This window comes from Acomys russatus, chromosome 3 (genome assembly GCF_903995435.1).
Source record: "Acomys russatus chromosome 3, mAcoRus1.1, whole genome shotgun sequence".
Taxonomy (NCBI): Eukaryota; Metazoa; Chordata; class Mammalia; order Rodentia; family Muridae; genus Acomys; species Acomys russatus.
The window spans coordinates 77694020-77709585 of NC_067139.1; the positions used below are offsets into that span (position 1 = coordinate 77694020).

Genomic DNA, 15566 nt, shown 5'->3' on the forward strand with positions numbered 1-15566 from the left:
CTGAGCTGTCCTGCAGGCCCAGGTCCCATGTTTTGAGGATGTCATTGCTAGATACTGTCAGAAACCCTCACTTACTGAATTCTTAACAACTCTAAGTAGGAAATTCTATGCTAGAGATAGAAAAATAAACAAATTCCACAGCGTGCCCCCGTCATGCAGCCAACTGGAAGTACAGACAATAAGGTGGCAGCACTAATCTCCACTTCCTCTGCTAGTCAGACCACACTTTCTTTAGCTACAACTGTGAGATTAAGACACCTAACCAGAAGCATGAGTCCCCTTGTGCTGCTTCCTTAGAGTGCACGGCTTCAGCGTGCATGTAGGTTAGCTCTCTGAAGCAGTCTGCACGAGTCACCTCAGCTTCATATGGCGAAGCATTGAGCAATGAACAGAAACCTGCTCTCTACCTTGCCTGGCTTGGCGTCTTCCTTTTTGGCGGGTCTACCTCTGCTCGGTCCAGTTCTTTCTGATCCGGTCTCTAAAACAGAAAATGAAGTAGCACATCCATTTCAAAACAGACAAGCAATGCTACATCAAAGCTGTAGAGTTGACCTTCATTCACGGTGTAGTAAGCTATGTCTCTGCATATTCCATTGTTAATGCTGACCTGGCAGTGCGCTAAATACTAACAGAGTCAGTCACTGTTATTGCTCATGAGGAATCTCCTGTCTCAATGTTGTATAAAAAGTACTCCCTAGTTATCTGATTAATTAATAAAAACACTGAAGAGCCTATGACTGGGCAGAAAGGACAGTAGGTGGGAGTTGTATTCCTAGATTAGAGCGGAAAGAAGGGAGGGAGGGAGGGAGGAGGAGGTCGCCAGGCCATGAAGACAAAGACGGAGCAGGCAAGACGAGATGGGCCGTAGCATGGGGCACATGGCTGGAAGTAGCCAGGATAGCACAGACCTGTCAGAATAGACCATATCTGGCAGCTATAGTGATGTAAAGCTTGTTATTTAGTCAATAAATGTAATAGGTTTTCATCCCATTATTTGGGAGATAACGCAGGCACAGAAAGCATTAATTCTAACATAAAGCACTAGACGTCTTGGTGAAGCTGGAGAGATGACCGACACAGGAGCGTGTGCCTTCAGCTTTCCTGATCATAGTCACACTAGAAAGGGACAAAAACAAGGGAAAATCCTGTCAGATATAAATCATCTTTTCAAAATAAAGGTGTTTCCTTTCTCTTTTTCTGATTACCAAACACATACTTATTATTAAAAAAGAAGACAGAGCCAACACATCTTATTGCCAACACTAAACCAACCAAAGCAGACAGGTAGATGCCTACGCCTGAACCCCAGCATGTCCTTGGAAGCCCAAGGCAGCAGGATCAAGAGCGCAGGCTAGCCTCAGCTATGTGGGAGGCCTTGTCTCAAAACAGACTGGGCTGGCGAGATGGCTCGTGGTGAACAGCACTGGCTGCTCTTCCAGAGGGTGAGTCCCAGCACTCACAGGTTGCAACCAGCCTCAGAAGATCAGATGCCCTCTTCTGGCCTCTGTGGGCAACAGTCACACATGGGGTACGCAGATACAGACAGGGAAAACCCAAACTCATAAAATAGGACTAAATCTCGAAGAAAGGAACAAAGAAAGAAAGAAACCAGTAAAAAAATAGTCTAGAACAGTCCTTCAGTTGGCAGAATGCTTACTGGAAACACAAAGTGCTAAGTCTGCGCGCCAGGACTCCTGGAGAAAGCTGCACGCTGCGGCACTCACTGACAGTCAGTGCTAGGGAAGCAAAGAGCTGCAGCCTGGGGTCTAATGACCAGCCAGTCCAGAGACTACACCTCGAAAGCAAGCTAGAGAGTAATTGAGGAAGATAGCCAGTGTTGACCTATGGCTTACACACACACACACACACACACACACACACACACACACACACACACACACACACACACACACACACACACACACACACACACACACGATCCCATTAATGATTTGATACTTTGGTGTTTGTTTCCAGCATTTTTTTGTGTTATTAACATCCTCTATGTCAGGGTCCTGATGCTTTTCTGTGTGGTACTGTGTATGTGCACACACATAATAATCTCTTCTTACCACTGGCAGCTCTTGTGACTGGCTTTCTTATAGTAGACGGGACTGTCCGGGCAATCGTCTTTGTCCTCTGAGTCGCACCTGATCCAGTCACTTTCCATGATGTGGACACCATGGGCTGCACAGCTGGGAAAAATAATCTATCAGATGCTTTTTGTCATTCATAAGTTATTTCTGTGGCAGCACTAAGTGCACCACTGTTGCTAATATTCCTACCTTTTTTCTCTTTGTCCATTATTTTCTTTTCAGGAGGCTGCCTGTGGCCAGACTGGGTTGCCTGAGGGACAGTCTTGTTGTCTACCTGTGAGGACAGTAGGAACTGTGTTATTCAACTGCATAATAAATCAGAGCGCACCTCCAACCTGTAAACTGACCTACAAAAAAGTCAGCAGGCCAAGGGCAGCCACAGCCAATAAGGAGTCTCAGAAGAGTCGGGGCCATGTGTGACCCTGTCTCAAAAACAAAGCCTTTAATCCCAGCACTCAGGATCAGAGGCGGGAAGATTTCTCTGAATTCCAACCCAGTCAGAGCTCCAAAGTGAGATCTGCCTCAAAATACAAAAACATAAAAAATTTAAAAAAAAAATTTTTTTTTTGGTATGCTCATTTGAGAATTCTGAAAATACTAACATTAACTATGTCTTTCTTGCCCTGAGATAAGGTCTTATTGTGTTGCCTAGGCTGGCCTCAAACTCCTGTGCTTAAGCTATCCCCCTGCCTCGGGCTCAGGAGGAACTGTGAACAGTGAGCAGCTTGGGCCGCAGTCTAGTTATTTGCTCCGTGGATGCGAGCACACCTAACATGCACAGACCGCAGGGCTCTGTGGTTCCAAACACTGCCAGCAAGTAAAAACAGCAGCAAAAATCTCTGAATATTATATTTCTTCTAGGGAAAAAGTGTTTTCCTGGGGTTCACTTACTTCCGTTAAGGCTACGCCCACAGGTAATCACCTCAGTAGGGTTTCCTTGACTGCTCCAATTAAAATGTCCCTCAATGCCTATTCCTAGTGTCGTCCCCCATTCGACATACTACGCATATCAGTTTTCTTTCTAGGCCCACACTATGATCCACGAAGCCTCAGATTTTCATTTAGCTCTGTATGTATCCACGAGGCCAGGGAAGTTACAGTCACATGGCAGTGACTCCGATTTGTTAAAAACATAAAACATGCTGGGCATGGTGGCACATGCCTTTAATTCCAGCACTCAGGAGGCAGAGGCAAGCAGATCTCTGTGAGTTCGAGGACAGCCTGGTCTACAAAGAGAGTTCCAGGGCAGCCAGGGCTACACAGAGAAACCCTGTTTCGAAAAAACAAGCAAACAAACGAAAGAAGTGTTTATACAAAGAATACAATGAGTGAAAACTTCCTTGGCACCAACCAAAAACTGCTGTAAGTCATGACTACTTTTCATACCTTCAGTTCAGATAAATTATTATATTTATATCTGGTCTTACGTTGAAAATGGAATTACAAACTTTGAGGGGGGAAAAGGTACAACGTGTTATTTTAATAGCAATTATCTATACACAATGATACCTTAGTCTGTTCCATATGGACTCTGACCTTTGATCTTGTAATCCGCCCACTGTATGGAAAAGCCTTTAAACAGCCAAAAGAAGACCAATTAAAAAATAAACAAAACCAAAACACACTGGCAAAATTTATTCCATTCTCACTTTCAAATTTAAATTTTATCCTTAATAATTTATGGCATAAAGATACTTGCTATGTTAAGTATGATTTTTTTTAAATTCCAGAGTTAAAGGAATTATTTCAAGCTAAAATCATAAAGGAACCTTTTCTGGCTCAGCTCTGACGCTCCGCTGGTCTGTGGTGAGGAATCCCGGTGCGGCAGGTCTGTAGAGACCCACTTTGAACACTCCGCGTTTAGCTTTCTCTCGCTGTTCTTTTAATTTTTGAAGCTGCTTTTCTTCTTTGTACTTTTGGAGGAGTTGTTTCCGTTGGTCACTCAGAACCACTTTCACTGCCTCTAAGGGAAGGAGGAGTCAAACAGTCCATAAGACATTTTAGGCGCCAGGTGGTGGTGGTACACGCCTTTCATCCCGGCACTCGGGAGGCAGAGGCGGGCGGATCTTTGTGAGTTCGAGCCTGGCCTGGTTTACAAAGAATGTCCAGGACAGCCAGGGCTCTGTTACACAGAGAAACCCTGTCTTGAAAAAACAAACAAATAAACATTTTAGGCAAAATAGTATGTCACATTTTAAAAAAAGATTTATTTATTTATTCTATACAGTGTTCTGCATGTATGTGTGCATGCACACCAGAAGAGGGCACCAGGTGTCTATAGATAGTTGTGAGCCAACATGTGGTTGCTGAGAATTGAACTCAGGACCTCTGGAAGAACAGCCAGTGTTCTTAACCTCTGAGCTATCTCTCTAGCCCCAGTATATCACATTTCTAAAGGAACTTTAAAAAAAAAAAAGATTTATTTATTTATTATTATGCATACAGTGCTCTGCCTGCATGTACACCTGCAGGCCAGAAGAGGGCATTATAGATGCTTGTGAGCCACCATATGGCTGCTGGGAACTGAACTCAGGACCTCAGTGCACTTAACCTTTGAGCCATCTCTCCAGCCCTGAAAGGAACATTTTGTCTAACTTCATCTGCTAAGAAGAAATGCTTGTAATCCTCAACACTCTAACACAATTATTTTGAGTTCTAATCATTTTGAAATTATATTCATTGTATATGATGTCATTTCCTCAACTTTTTTTTCTTTTTTCAAAGATTTACTTATTTATTATGTATATAGTGCTCTGCCTGCATGTAACGCCTGCAGGCCAGAAGAGGTCACCAAGCCACATTATAGATGGCTGTGAGCCACCATGTGGCCGCTGGGACCTTAGGAAGAGTACCCAGTGCTCTTAACCTCTCCAGCCCCATTTGCCCAACTTTTACAAAAATATTAGTATACTGATTACTTCAGGCTGAATTACTCAAAGACCTCTGGAAAGGGTTATCTGGTTTGCCTTTTCCTACATGCGACAAATTCTTTTGGTATCTTTTGACACGTGGCTCTGATCGTATTTGAGGGGCTGAAGCAAGAGGGACGCGAGTTCTTGGGCACCCTGGCGTTAGCAAATTGCGGCCAGACAGAGGTGGCTACTGAGACTGGTCTCCAAAACCAAAGGCTCTTCTGGGAGCTGGGAGTGTTGCTCAGTGGTAAAGTACTTACTTAGTTGCCTGCATGACTGAGGCCTTGAGTCCAGTCCCTACCACCTACAAACAAAACAACAACAAAACCATTCTTTGGGAGGGCTGCCACTCACACACAAGCCTTTCTTACTGGGGCTCCAAGGATCTGAGGAAATCAACTCTTGCACTAGCTTTACCTCTTCTGCTCTGTCACTCCTCACTGACCTTTGCTCTAAGCAGCATTACACCTTGGCCATTCCTTCGGATCTCAGTCTCTCTATGAAGACAGCACCCCAACCCCGTGCATTTTACAAGCTTTGCTGTAAGTGTCAGGCCCCTGGCCAGGCCCACGCAGCTGGCCCCTGGCTCTTGCTTATTTCAAGAGTTGTTCCTACTCCATGTTTCTCTACAGGATAGAAATTACATCTAAGGGCTTTGTGGACTCAGGCTCAGCCTTTGAAGCAAGACTGTGTCTTAGATGATTCCTCCATTCTCTTTTGAACCCATTCCTACCCGGCATCCCTCCCTCCCACGCCCGAGTTAAGCCAGCACCTCACGAGACAGTCCTGGCTGGCTTTAAACATGCCTCTGCCTCCTGAGTCCTGGGATTAAAGGCATGAGCCGCCACGTCAGGCCACACAATTACTCTTAAATCATCGCTCCTTACCTGCCTAATAGGCAGAACTTCAACATGTCTAGCAGCAGGCTGTAGTCATATATTTGTCCATACATGTACACACATGCATATGTATGTAACAATAATAAAAGAAAAGGAGACTATCAGTTTGAGATGGGGCGTGGAAGGGCTCAGAGGGGCGATACCTAAGGACAACTGGAACAGGGAAAGAGCGGGGAAATGAGGTCATTGTATTTTAATTTAAAATGTATTTTTTGAAAAATAAAAATAAAAATTTAATATGTCCAAAATTGAACTCTTCATTCTTAAAATACCCTTCCTTAAAAATACTGCTGCTCGGACTGGTGAGATGGCTCAGTGGTTTAAGAGCACTGCCTGCTCTTCCAAAGGACACAGGTTCAATTCCCAGTACCCACATGGCAGCTCACAACTGTCTTTAACTCCAAGATCTGACACCCTCACACCAACGCACATAAATTAAATAAAGTATTAAAAAAAAAAAATACTGCTGAGCTGGGCGTGGTGGCACACATTTTTAATCCCAGCACTCGGGAGGCAGAGGCAGAAGGATCGCTGTGAGCTCAAGGCTGGCTTGGTCTACTAAGTGAGTCCAAGACAGCCAAGTCTGCACAGAGAAACCCTGTCTTGAAAAACAAAACAAAAAAAAAAAAAACAAAAAAAAAACCCAAAACCCAAAATCAAACAAAAAACCAACTGCTGTCTTCTAAAATATTCACTGTGTATTTTAGATGTGCTCAGACCAAAAAAAAAAAAATTCTTTCAAAATTCTTTGATTCTAGGCCTTTCCCTTTCCTTAGATAAGTTGCTATTTTCTCTCTTCAAACAGACTACCAGGCCAATTTCCGTTCTTCTTCAAACAGGCACCAGTCACTTCAGATCAGAAGAAACAAAAACCTGTAACTGTTTTGCCCAGTTCTTGCCCCGCAGTTCTTCAGAAGCACAAGAACAATGAATCTGGAAGAGAGTGGGCCTCCACGGAGAGCGGGCCTCCACGGTACACATACAATCTTTCAGCACCAGTGCCACCCTTTACAAAGCCAGGTTCAAACGCACCAAGTGCGCAGGCCACACTGATTCTAAAAAACTCCAAAATAAAACTGCGAGGGGTCAGGAGCTCAGACCACAGTGCCTGCTAAGCAGCCCTAACGACGAGGGTTGGATCTCTGGAGCCAACCACAAAGGTGGAAGGAGAGCGAAGCCCAGAAGTGGGCCACTGCCTTCCACATCCTCACACAGCGTGGCTCCCACTACGCCCCACACCCCCAGCAAGAGTAGATATTAAACAAAACCCCTTCTGAAAGAGCATGCCACTCTCCACCCAGCCTTGTTTTGTACTGCTGCCATTTAGTTCCTAACACCTGCTACGTAACGAGAACAAGACAGGACTTCAGTGACTCCCCTAGAGGTAAGCCATGCCTCAGTGCTCTTTCTCCACGCTGGAACCCTCTTGCCTACAACACTCTATTTCCACTCACTTTATCTTTTTCTGACAATATTCTTTTTTGTTTATTTAGTTCTTTCTTTCCTCATGGCCTCAAATCATTTGTGGCAAATTGCAAAAATGATCTCTTTTCTCTGGGTGACTGGCAACTTTTTTTTTTTGGTTTCTCTGTGTGTCCTGGAACTTGCAGAGATCCTCCTGCCTCTGCCTCTTGAATGCTGGGATTAAAGGCATGTGCCACCATGCCCAGCTCTGTGGAAGTATTTTTATATTTCAAAGGTTCTCACCAAGGTATTAAGAATGATTTTCCTTTGATTAGTGGAGTTCTTAATTTCCTTTCTAGGCATTAAACCAACTTTCACTTTTCTTTTAGTATTTATCTGATGTGCATGTGTGCATGGTGTGCCTGTGGCCATCACAAGAGGGGTCAGATCCCCTGAAACTGGAGTTACAGGTGGTTGTGAACCACCATGCTAGGAACTGAACCCAGGTCCTCAAAACTCAACTGCTAAAGCGTCTCTCCAGGCCCAACTTTTACTTACTCGTAAACATATTTACAAGTATGCCTAGCCGTGGTGTTGGTGCACGCCTTTAATGCCAGCACTCAGGAGGCAAAGACTGGGGGATCCCTGTGAGCTCCAGGTCAGCTTGGTCTAGAGAGGAAAGGGCTGCACAGAAAAAGCATTTACAATTACTTACTTGTTTTGGTGCTGGCCTTTTCTGGAGCGTGGTCTTGGGACGTCTCAAGTATATTAACAAGATCTTTACCTTCCAGGGGAATGTTGACGTCTTTCAAGCCGAAGCATCTATTTCGTTCATATACCTTGTGTCTGTTCTCCTTTTGAGATAATGACTTTCTGTGAGCAATGTTAGTTCTAATCATTTCAGTGCTCAAATCTTTCCTTAGTCGACTGGCAAAATGTGACACAGGCATCCTGTCAAAAAGGAGAAGCAGACAACAACTTAAGTGGATTTTCATTTTATTATTATTATTGTTGTTGTTGTTGTTGTTGTTTTTGAGACAGGGTTTCTCTGTGTAGCTTTGGCTGTCCTGGACTCCCTTTGTAAACCAGGCTAGCCTCAGCTGGGTGTGGTGGCGCATGTCTTGCCTTTAATCCCAGCACTCGGGAGGCAGAGGCAAGTGGATCACTGTGAGTTCAAGGCCAGCCTGGTCTACAAAGCGAGCCCAGGAAAGTCAGGGCTACTACACAAAGAAACCCTGTCTCGATAAACCAAACCAAACCAAACAAAACAAAACCAGGCCGACCTCGAACTCACAGAGATTCACCTGCCTCTGCCTCCCAGTGCTGGGATTACAGGCGTGCGCCACCACTGCCCTCTCATTTTATTTTATTTTATTTTTTTGTTTTTGTTTTTTGAGACAAGGTTTCTCTGTGTAGTCTTGGCTGTCCTGGACTCACTTTATAGGCCAGGCTGGCCTCGAACTCACAGCAATCCACCTGCCTCTGCCTCCCGAGTGCTGGGATTACAGGCGTGCGCCACCATGCCCGGCCGCCCTCTCATTTTATTATCTTAAAAAAATCAAAACCTCAGGTCAGGCTGTGCTGAGTCACCTCTAGAATTATCAACACTTGGGAGGCTCAAGCAAGCAAATCCTTGTTAATTTGAGGACAGTCTGGGCTAAAGAGTAAGTCACTCTCTCAAAGACCAAAATAAGCAAATTAATAAATAAAAACAATTAAGATTTTAGTCCATCTCCTATATAACTTTGCACTCCCTTGAAATGAAAATATCCCAACTCACAGCGGAATAAATATGAAAGTAGAAAAGTTAGCAAAGACAAGACACCATGGCCTGTGTTGGGGGTTCTGGGTAGGAAGCAGCTCAACAGATTAACATCAAGCAGAAGATGCTGAGACTCGCAGCCCAACTCTGGGCAGAGCGCAGGGAGTCTGATGGAAGAGAGGGGGATAGAAGGGCCTGGGGATGGAGACTGACGCACCAAGGACTGCACATGGAGAGGAGCCCTGCTCAGATGTAGCGGATAGGCAGCTCAGGCTCCATGCAGGACCCCTAGTAAGGGGAGCAAGGGCTGTCTCTGCCATGGACTCCATGGCCTGCTCTTCGATCACTTCTCCTGGTGGGCGGCCTTGCCAAGCCACAGAGGAGGAGGAGGCAGGCAGCTCTGATGGCACTTGACAGGCTAGAGTCAGACGGTAGGGGAGGAGGGCTCCCCCTTTCTGAGGACTAGGGGAAGGAGATTGGGGGGGGACGAGAGACAGAGGATGGGACTGGGGGGAGATGTGGGAGAGGGATAAGATCAGAATGTAAAATGAATACAGTAAAAACATTTAAACAGCTGGGCGTGGTGGCGCACGCCTTTAATCCCAGCACCCGGGAGGCAGAGGCAGGCGGATCACTGTGAGTTCAAAGCCAGCCTGGTCTACAAAGTGACTCCAGGACAGCCAGGGCTACACAGAGAAACCCTGTTTCGGGGAAACAAAACAAAACAACAATAACAACAATAAAAAACCCAAAAAAAACCAAAGAGCTACATTACAGAACCACTTCCTTAATTTTTCCCGGTGACAAATAAAAGAGCCTCAGCATTTCTTTTTTTTTCTTTATTTTTGGTTTTTCGAGACAGGGTTTCTCTGTGTAGCCTTGGCCATCCTGGACTCACTTTGTAGACCAGGTTGGCCTTGAACTCACAGTGATCCGCCTGCCTCTGCCTCCCGGGTGCTGGGATTAAAGGTGTGCGCCACCATGCCCGGCTCGCCTCAGCATTTCTTAATCCCAGCTTAACTCAGAGGCAGAAGCAGGCAGATCGATATGAGTTTGAGACCAGCCTGCTCTACAAAGTGAGTCCAGGACAGCCAAGACTACACAGAGAAACCCTGTCTCGAGGAAAAGCAAGCAAGCAAGCAAAACTGGTCTGGGGAAATGGCTCAGTCCATAAGTAGCTGCCACACCACCAGGATGGCCTGAGGTTCTCCAACACCCACGTGAGGGAGGGCGCAGCACTGCACTAACTCCAGTGCTAACCAGGGCAGACAGGCAGTTAGTTCCTGGGGCTCTTCTGCCAGCAAGCCTAACTCAGTCAGTGAGCTGCAGCTCCCCCACCCTCACCCAGCGCGCAAGACAGGGTTTCTCAGACCGGCCCTGGTGGTACCAGCACTTGGGAGGCAGAAGAAGGCTGATCTCTATGAGTTCAAGGCCAGCCTGGTCTACAGAGTGAGTTCCAGGACAGCCAGAGCCATACAGAGAAGCCCTGTCTTGAAAAACCAAAGCAAAACAAAACACAGGGTTTCTCTGCATAGCCTTGGCTGCCCTAGACTAGCTTTGTAGACCAGGCTGGCCTGCCTGCCTTGGCCTTCCCAAGTGTCGGGATTAGAATCATGTGCTGCGAAGCCGCACTGAACTCCAGCTTTAATGAGAAACTGTCTCAAGAAATAAAGAGAGAGCAATGGAGGAAGACGCCTCTTATTAACCCCTGGCCTCCACATGCACGCCAGCAGGCACACCCACCCGCACAAACACACATCTAATATGCACACACTGACAATCCTAGCAATAGCGACACAGAGGCTGACACAGAAGGATCAATGGGATTCAAAGCCAGATTGGGCCACAGAGTGAAATACGGTGTGAAGGCCACCCCTTTCACTCCACACCCTACTGTGACTGTAGCACCTGGCTAAACCCAGCCTATCAAACATAGCGAGACCAAAACCACAAAATCAAAACATAGAGGGCTAGCTCACAGCCAGGCCCAGCTCCAAAGGGCACTGAGGCTGGTGGGAGCTACATGAAACCTTATTTACTCCTCCCCTCCCAAAAGGAAAACAAGCCAAACACAAGATTAACTACTAGAGAAAGAGTTTAAGAAAAACTTAGTAATACGGTTAACCTCACTGGCTTGCCTCATCACTTTTGTCCACCTTAGAAAGCATACTCTCAACTGGCCTTTTCTTAGTATGACCTTTGATAATAAGAGGACAGTCAGATCTGTGATATTGTCTTAGTTTCTTTTCTTAGTTTGCTTTTCTGTTGTTGTTATTATTAAACGCTGCCCAAAGCCTCCGTGGGGGAGGAAGAGGTTTGGGTGGCTTACAGTCCACCATGAGGGAAGTAGGGCAGCAGCCCAGAGGTAAGAACCGACGAGGAGACCACAGAGAAATGCTACTAACTGACTAAATCAGCGGATTGATTCATTGATCGCATCTGTGCCAGAAGGTAACAGACCTTCCTCCTAGGTGCTGACGGTGGAAAGGCGCCCCTCACGTCAGCTCCCTCGCCAGCGCGCTCACCTTACCCCCCAGGATTCGAAAACACCATACGCTGTAGCTTTTCTTTAAGATCTTCAATTTAATACGTACAGGTCGTAACAAGTGACAGCTTCTTCAGGAAACGCAGAATCCACTGCCACTTCTGGGCTCTTGTGATTCTCGTCTCTAATACTTTGTTAATGCCAATGTTTTACCTTTTTTATTTACGTGTACGTGTGTGTGTCCGTGCACGCTGGTGTCCAGAAGAGGGTGTCGGACCTCCTGATGCTGGAGCCAGCTTGTGAGCTGCCTAATGTGGGGTGCTGGGAAGCTAACTTGAGGCCTCTGCAAAAAACCAGCAAGCGCGCTCAACTGCTGCTGAGCCATCTCCTGGCCATTTTTTATTTTTTTGAGACAGGGTCCCATGTAGCCTCGGCCATTCTCGATCTGGTATGCAACCAAGGAGCACCTTGACTTCTTGGTCCCACTTACCTGAAGCAGCTTCTGGACCGACTCCCAAAAAATCGCGCAAAACAGAGAAACCACCGCAAGTGCACAGCAAGTACGCCGGGCCGACCTGAACCGAACTGAAACTTCCCGCTGCCAGCCGCTGATTGGCGGGGCTTTTGCCGACACTCCCGGAAGCTCCCGCCCCTTCCCCTCGGGCGAGGCTTGTGATAGGTTGGTTCTGTGCGATGTTTGAATTGTTTGGAGGGCGAAAGGTTGGGAGGCGGAGGGCAGTAAACGGCTGGGCGGGGGAGGCGAAGCCGCAGTCTCCACCGGCGGCGTGGAGGAACTTCTCTGTCGTCCCGACTCCAAGCCGGTTTTAACCTCCTTTCATTTTAAAATATTTGTTTGTTTGTTTGTTTGTTTACAGGGTCTCACTATGTCGTTTGCCTGTCGTGGGACTCGCTATGTAGACCAGGCTGGCCTCGATCTCACTGAAATGCTCTTTCCTTGCCTGTCTCCCAGGGCTGTGATTAAAGGTGTGAGCAACCACGCTCAAAAAAAAAAAAAAAAAAAAAAAAAAAAAAAAAAAAAAAAACGGTTTTAGTAAGGTTAAATGAGATAATTTATTTTATTTCTGCTTCCAGCTGACGGTAAAGTTAACCGCTGCCGTAGAGGTCAACTGAGAAACAACGCAGACAAACCAGGTCAGGCCCATGCCATGAGGTGTCAAGAAAACAAAACAAAACAAAACAAAAAACCTCTTGGGCTAGCGCAGCTGTACTGACCTTGTGTTTATAGACTGACGGGTATCCTGTAGACACTGCGTCAGTAAATCAGGAAAGCTTTTGTAAGATTTTGCCGTTTGCATACCCCTGCTAACCTCTGTTTTTTAACAATTAGACTATTATTTTTTAATATATTTGATTAATGTATGCATATTACATCTCAATTGTTATCCCATCCCTTGTATCCTCCCATCCTCCCTCCCTCCCATTTTTAGACTTTATTTTTTTTAAAGATTTATTTGTTATTATTTATGCAGTATTCTCCCTGTATATGAGCCAGCAAGCCAGAAGACAGCAGATCTCATTGTAGATGGTTGCGAGCCATCGTGTGGTTGCTGGGAATTGAATTCAAGACCTTTGGAAGAACAGTGAGTGCTCTTGACCTCTGAGCCGTCTCTAGCCCAACAATTAGACTTTACAGTCCATCGATCCTATACAAGAGGGGAAAAGGGTTAAAGAGAAACAAGAAAAACTTCCAGTATCTGTTCCACAGGACAGATCCCCAGGTGTAGGTGTCTCTGGCCTGCACACTGGTCTGGCTTGTAAGCTGGTCTCTCCCCAAATCCATGTGCGATCCTGCTCCAAAAGATGCAACCTTTTCCTCTCTCCTCCGCCTGAGTCTCTCTCAGGGTGTGTGTGTGTGTGTGTGTGTGTGTGTGTGTAGGAGGGAGAGTCATTGTTTTTCTGTGGTACTGGCTGATTGAGTGCACCAAGGATGACCCTGGTTATACTCGATCGAAGGGGTGTCACAAAACAAAATGGAATGACACAAACATGTGAAAGAGTTTTGTAGGGAACACATCAAGGAAGAACACGCTTTTATTAAAACCTTTCGGCTGGCATGGTGGCACACACCTTTAATCCCAGGACTCAGGAAGCAGAGGCAGGCGGATCGCTGTGAGTTCGAGGCCAGCCTAGTCTACAAATTGAGTCCAGGACAGCCAAGGCTACACAGAGAAACCCTGTCTTGAAAAAACAAAAAAAAAAAAAAAAACAAAAGTGAAATACAAATGTCTTAGTTACTGTTCTATTGCTATGAAGAGACACCATGACCAAGGCAACTTTTGAAAAAATATTATTATGTATACAGTGTTTCACCTGCGTGTCACAAGAGGGCACCATATGTCATTATAGATGGTCATGAGCCACCATGTAGTTGCTGGGAATTGAACTCAGGACCTTTGAAAGAGCAGTCAGTGCTCTTAACCTCTGAGCCATCTCTGCAGCCCCCTCCCCCCCCTTTAAAAGCATTTAATTGGAGTTCCCTTATGCTTTCAGAAGTTACTTCATTATCGTCATAGCAGGAAGCACGGTTGGACACATGGTGCTGGAGCAGTAGCTGAAAACTTTACACCCTGGTCTCCTGATGGGCAGGCAGAGAGAGCCTGAACTTGGTGTGCACCTTTGAAACCTCAAGGCCCACCACCTGCAGTGACACCCGACTCCTACACACTTCCTAGACCTTCTAATCCTCTCAGACAGCTCCAGCCCTGGGTAACTAAGCGCTGCAACAGATGAGCGTGTGGGGCCCATTCTCATCCAAATCTCTGTAGCTAGGTTGGCGGCAGGGGCAGGAGAACCACTAGTTCAAGACCAGCCTGAGCCATGTAAATGAGGTACTGTCTTTTAAAAAAAAAATAGTGAAAAGGAAAAAAAAATATTGATTGGAAAACTGTCTTAGCTAAGTTTCTATTGCTGTGGTAAAACACTGGGCAAAAGCAACGTGGGAAGATGGTTCATTTTCATCTGGCGTGCATCTTCCTGGTCATCACCCACTGAGGAAGTCTGGCCAGGAGCCTAGAGGGAGGAACTGAAGCAAAGGCAGGAAGGAACTCTGCCTGCTGGCTTGCTTCTCCTGCCTCCCTTAGTTTGCTTTCTTATACATCCCAGGACTGCCTGCCCAGCACTGGGGAGGCCACCGAGTGCTGGACACTCCCACAGTAAGGAAATGGCCTACAGACTTGCTTCCAGGCGGTCTGGTAGAGGACTTTTTTTTTTTCAACTGAGGTTTTGCTTCCCAGATAATTCTAACTTCTATCAAGGTGACAAAAACAACAACACAACCAAGACAGAAACCTCACATATCTTTTTTTTTTTTTTTTGGAAAATCACAAATATAGCTGGAGATATAGCTCATTTGGTATAGCTTTTTCCTGGTGTGTACAAGACCCTGGATTTAATTCTTAGTACCCCCTCCAACTCCCCCCCAAAACCAAAACAAAACAAAAAAACACCGTAGAAAAAGTTACACAAAGTAAAACTACAAATTAAATATTTTTATTTTACGTGTATGGCTGATTTGCCTACACGTGTGTCTGTGCACCATGTACATGCTAAGTGCCCTCAATAAGAACGTCCCAGATAATTAAACTTTATTATACAACCCAGCTAGCTTACACAAGAAGGAAAAAAGGTTAAAGGGACAAAAGAGTGAACCTTCTGGTATCCGTTTCACAGGACGGGTCCTTAGGGGTCTCTCTGGCCCGCATGCTGGTCCAGCCTGTTCGCTGCTCCACACGGGCTCAAGCCCCAGCTGAACCTGTTGTTCTCTCCTCCCCACCTGCCTGAGTCACGTGGGAAGGGCAGTCTTCTTCTCCCGTTGAGGGTCAATTAAAAAAAAATAGCCCAGGTGGGGCTCCCAGGTCTGCTTCCTGAATTCCAGGCCGAGGATGGCTCCACTCAATCTGTCACAAGGTATTCATGGGGTGCCCCAAGGGTAAAGCCCACCAAGACTGCTTCCACCTGTGACAAAGCTTAATCTTTCCCATAGATGAG

At 46.0% G+C, this 15566-nt stretch overlaps 1 protein-coding gene across 1 annotated transcript in view; it reads right to left on the minus strand.

Annotated features, from left to right (window-relative positions):
- The window catches only part of Dlgap5 (DLG associated protein 5), a 34074-nt gene extending 25813 nt beyond the window's left edge, over positions 1–8261 (minus strand). Inside the window, exons 1-6 of the mRNA XM_051142962.1 lie at positions 8027–8261; positions 3866–4059; positions 3606–3668; positions 2286–2370; positions 2073–2195; positions 397–478 (exon numbers count right to left, since the gene is read on the minus strand). Coding sequence (XP_050998919.1) covers positions 397–478; positions 2073–2195; positions 2286–2370; positions 3606–3668; positions 3866–4059; positions 8027–8261 — 782 coding nt within the window. The remainder of the gene's footprint in view (positions 1–396; positions 479–2072; positions 2196–2285; positions 2371–3605; positions 3669–3865; positions 4060–8026) is intronic.
- Between the last annotated feature and the right edge of the window lie 7305 nt (positions 8262–15566).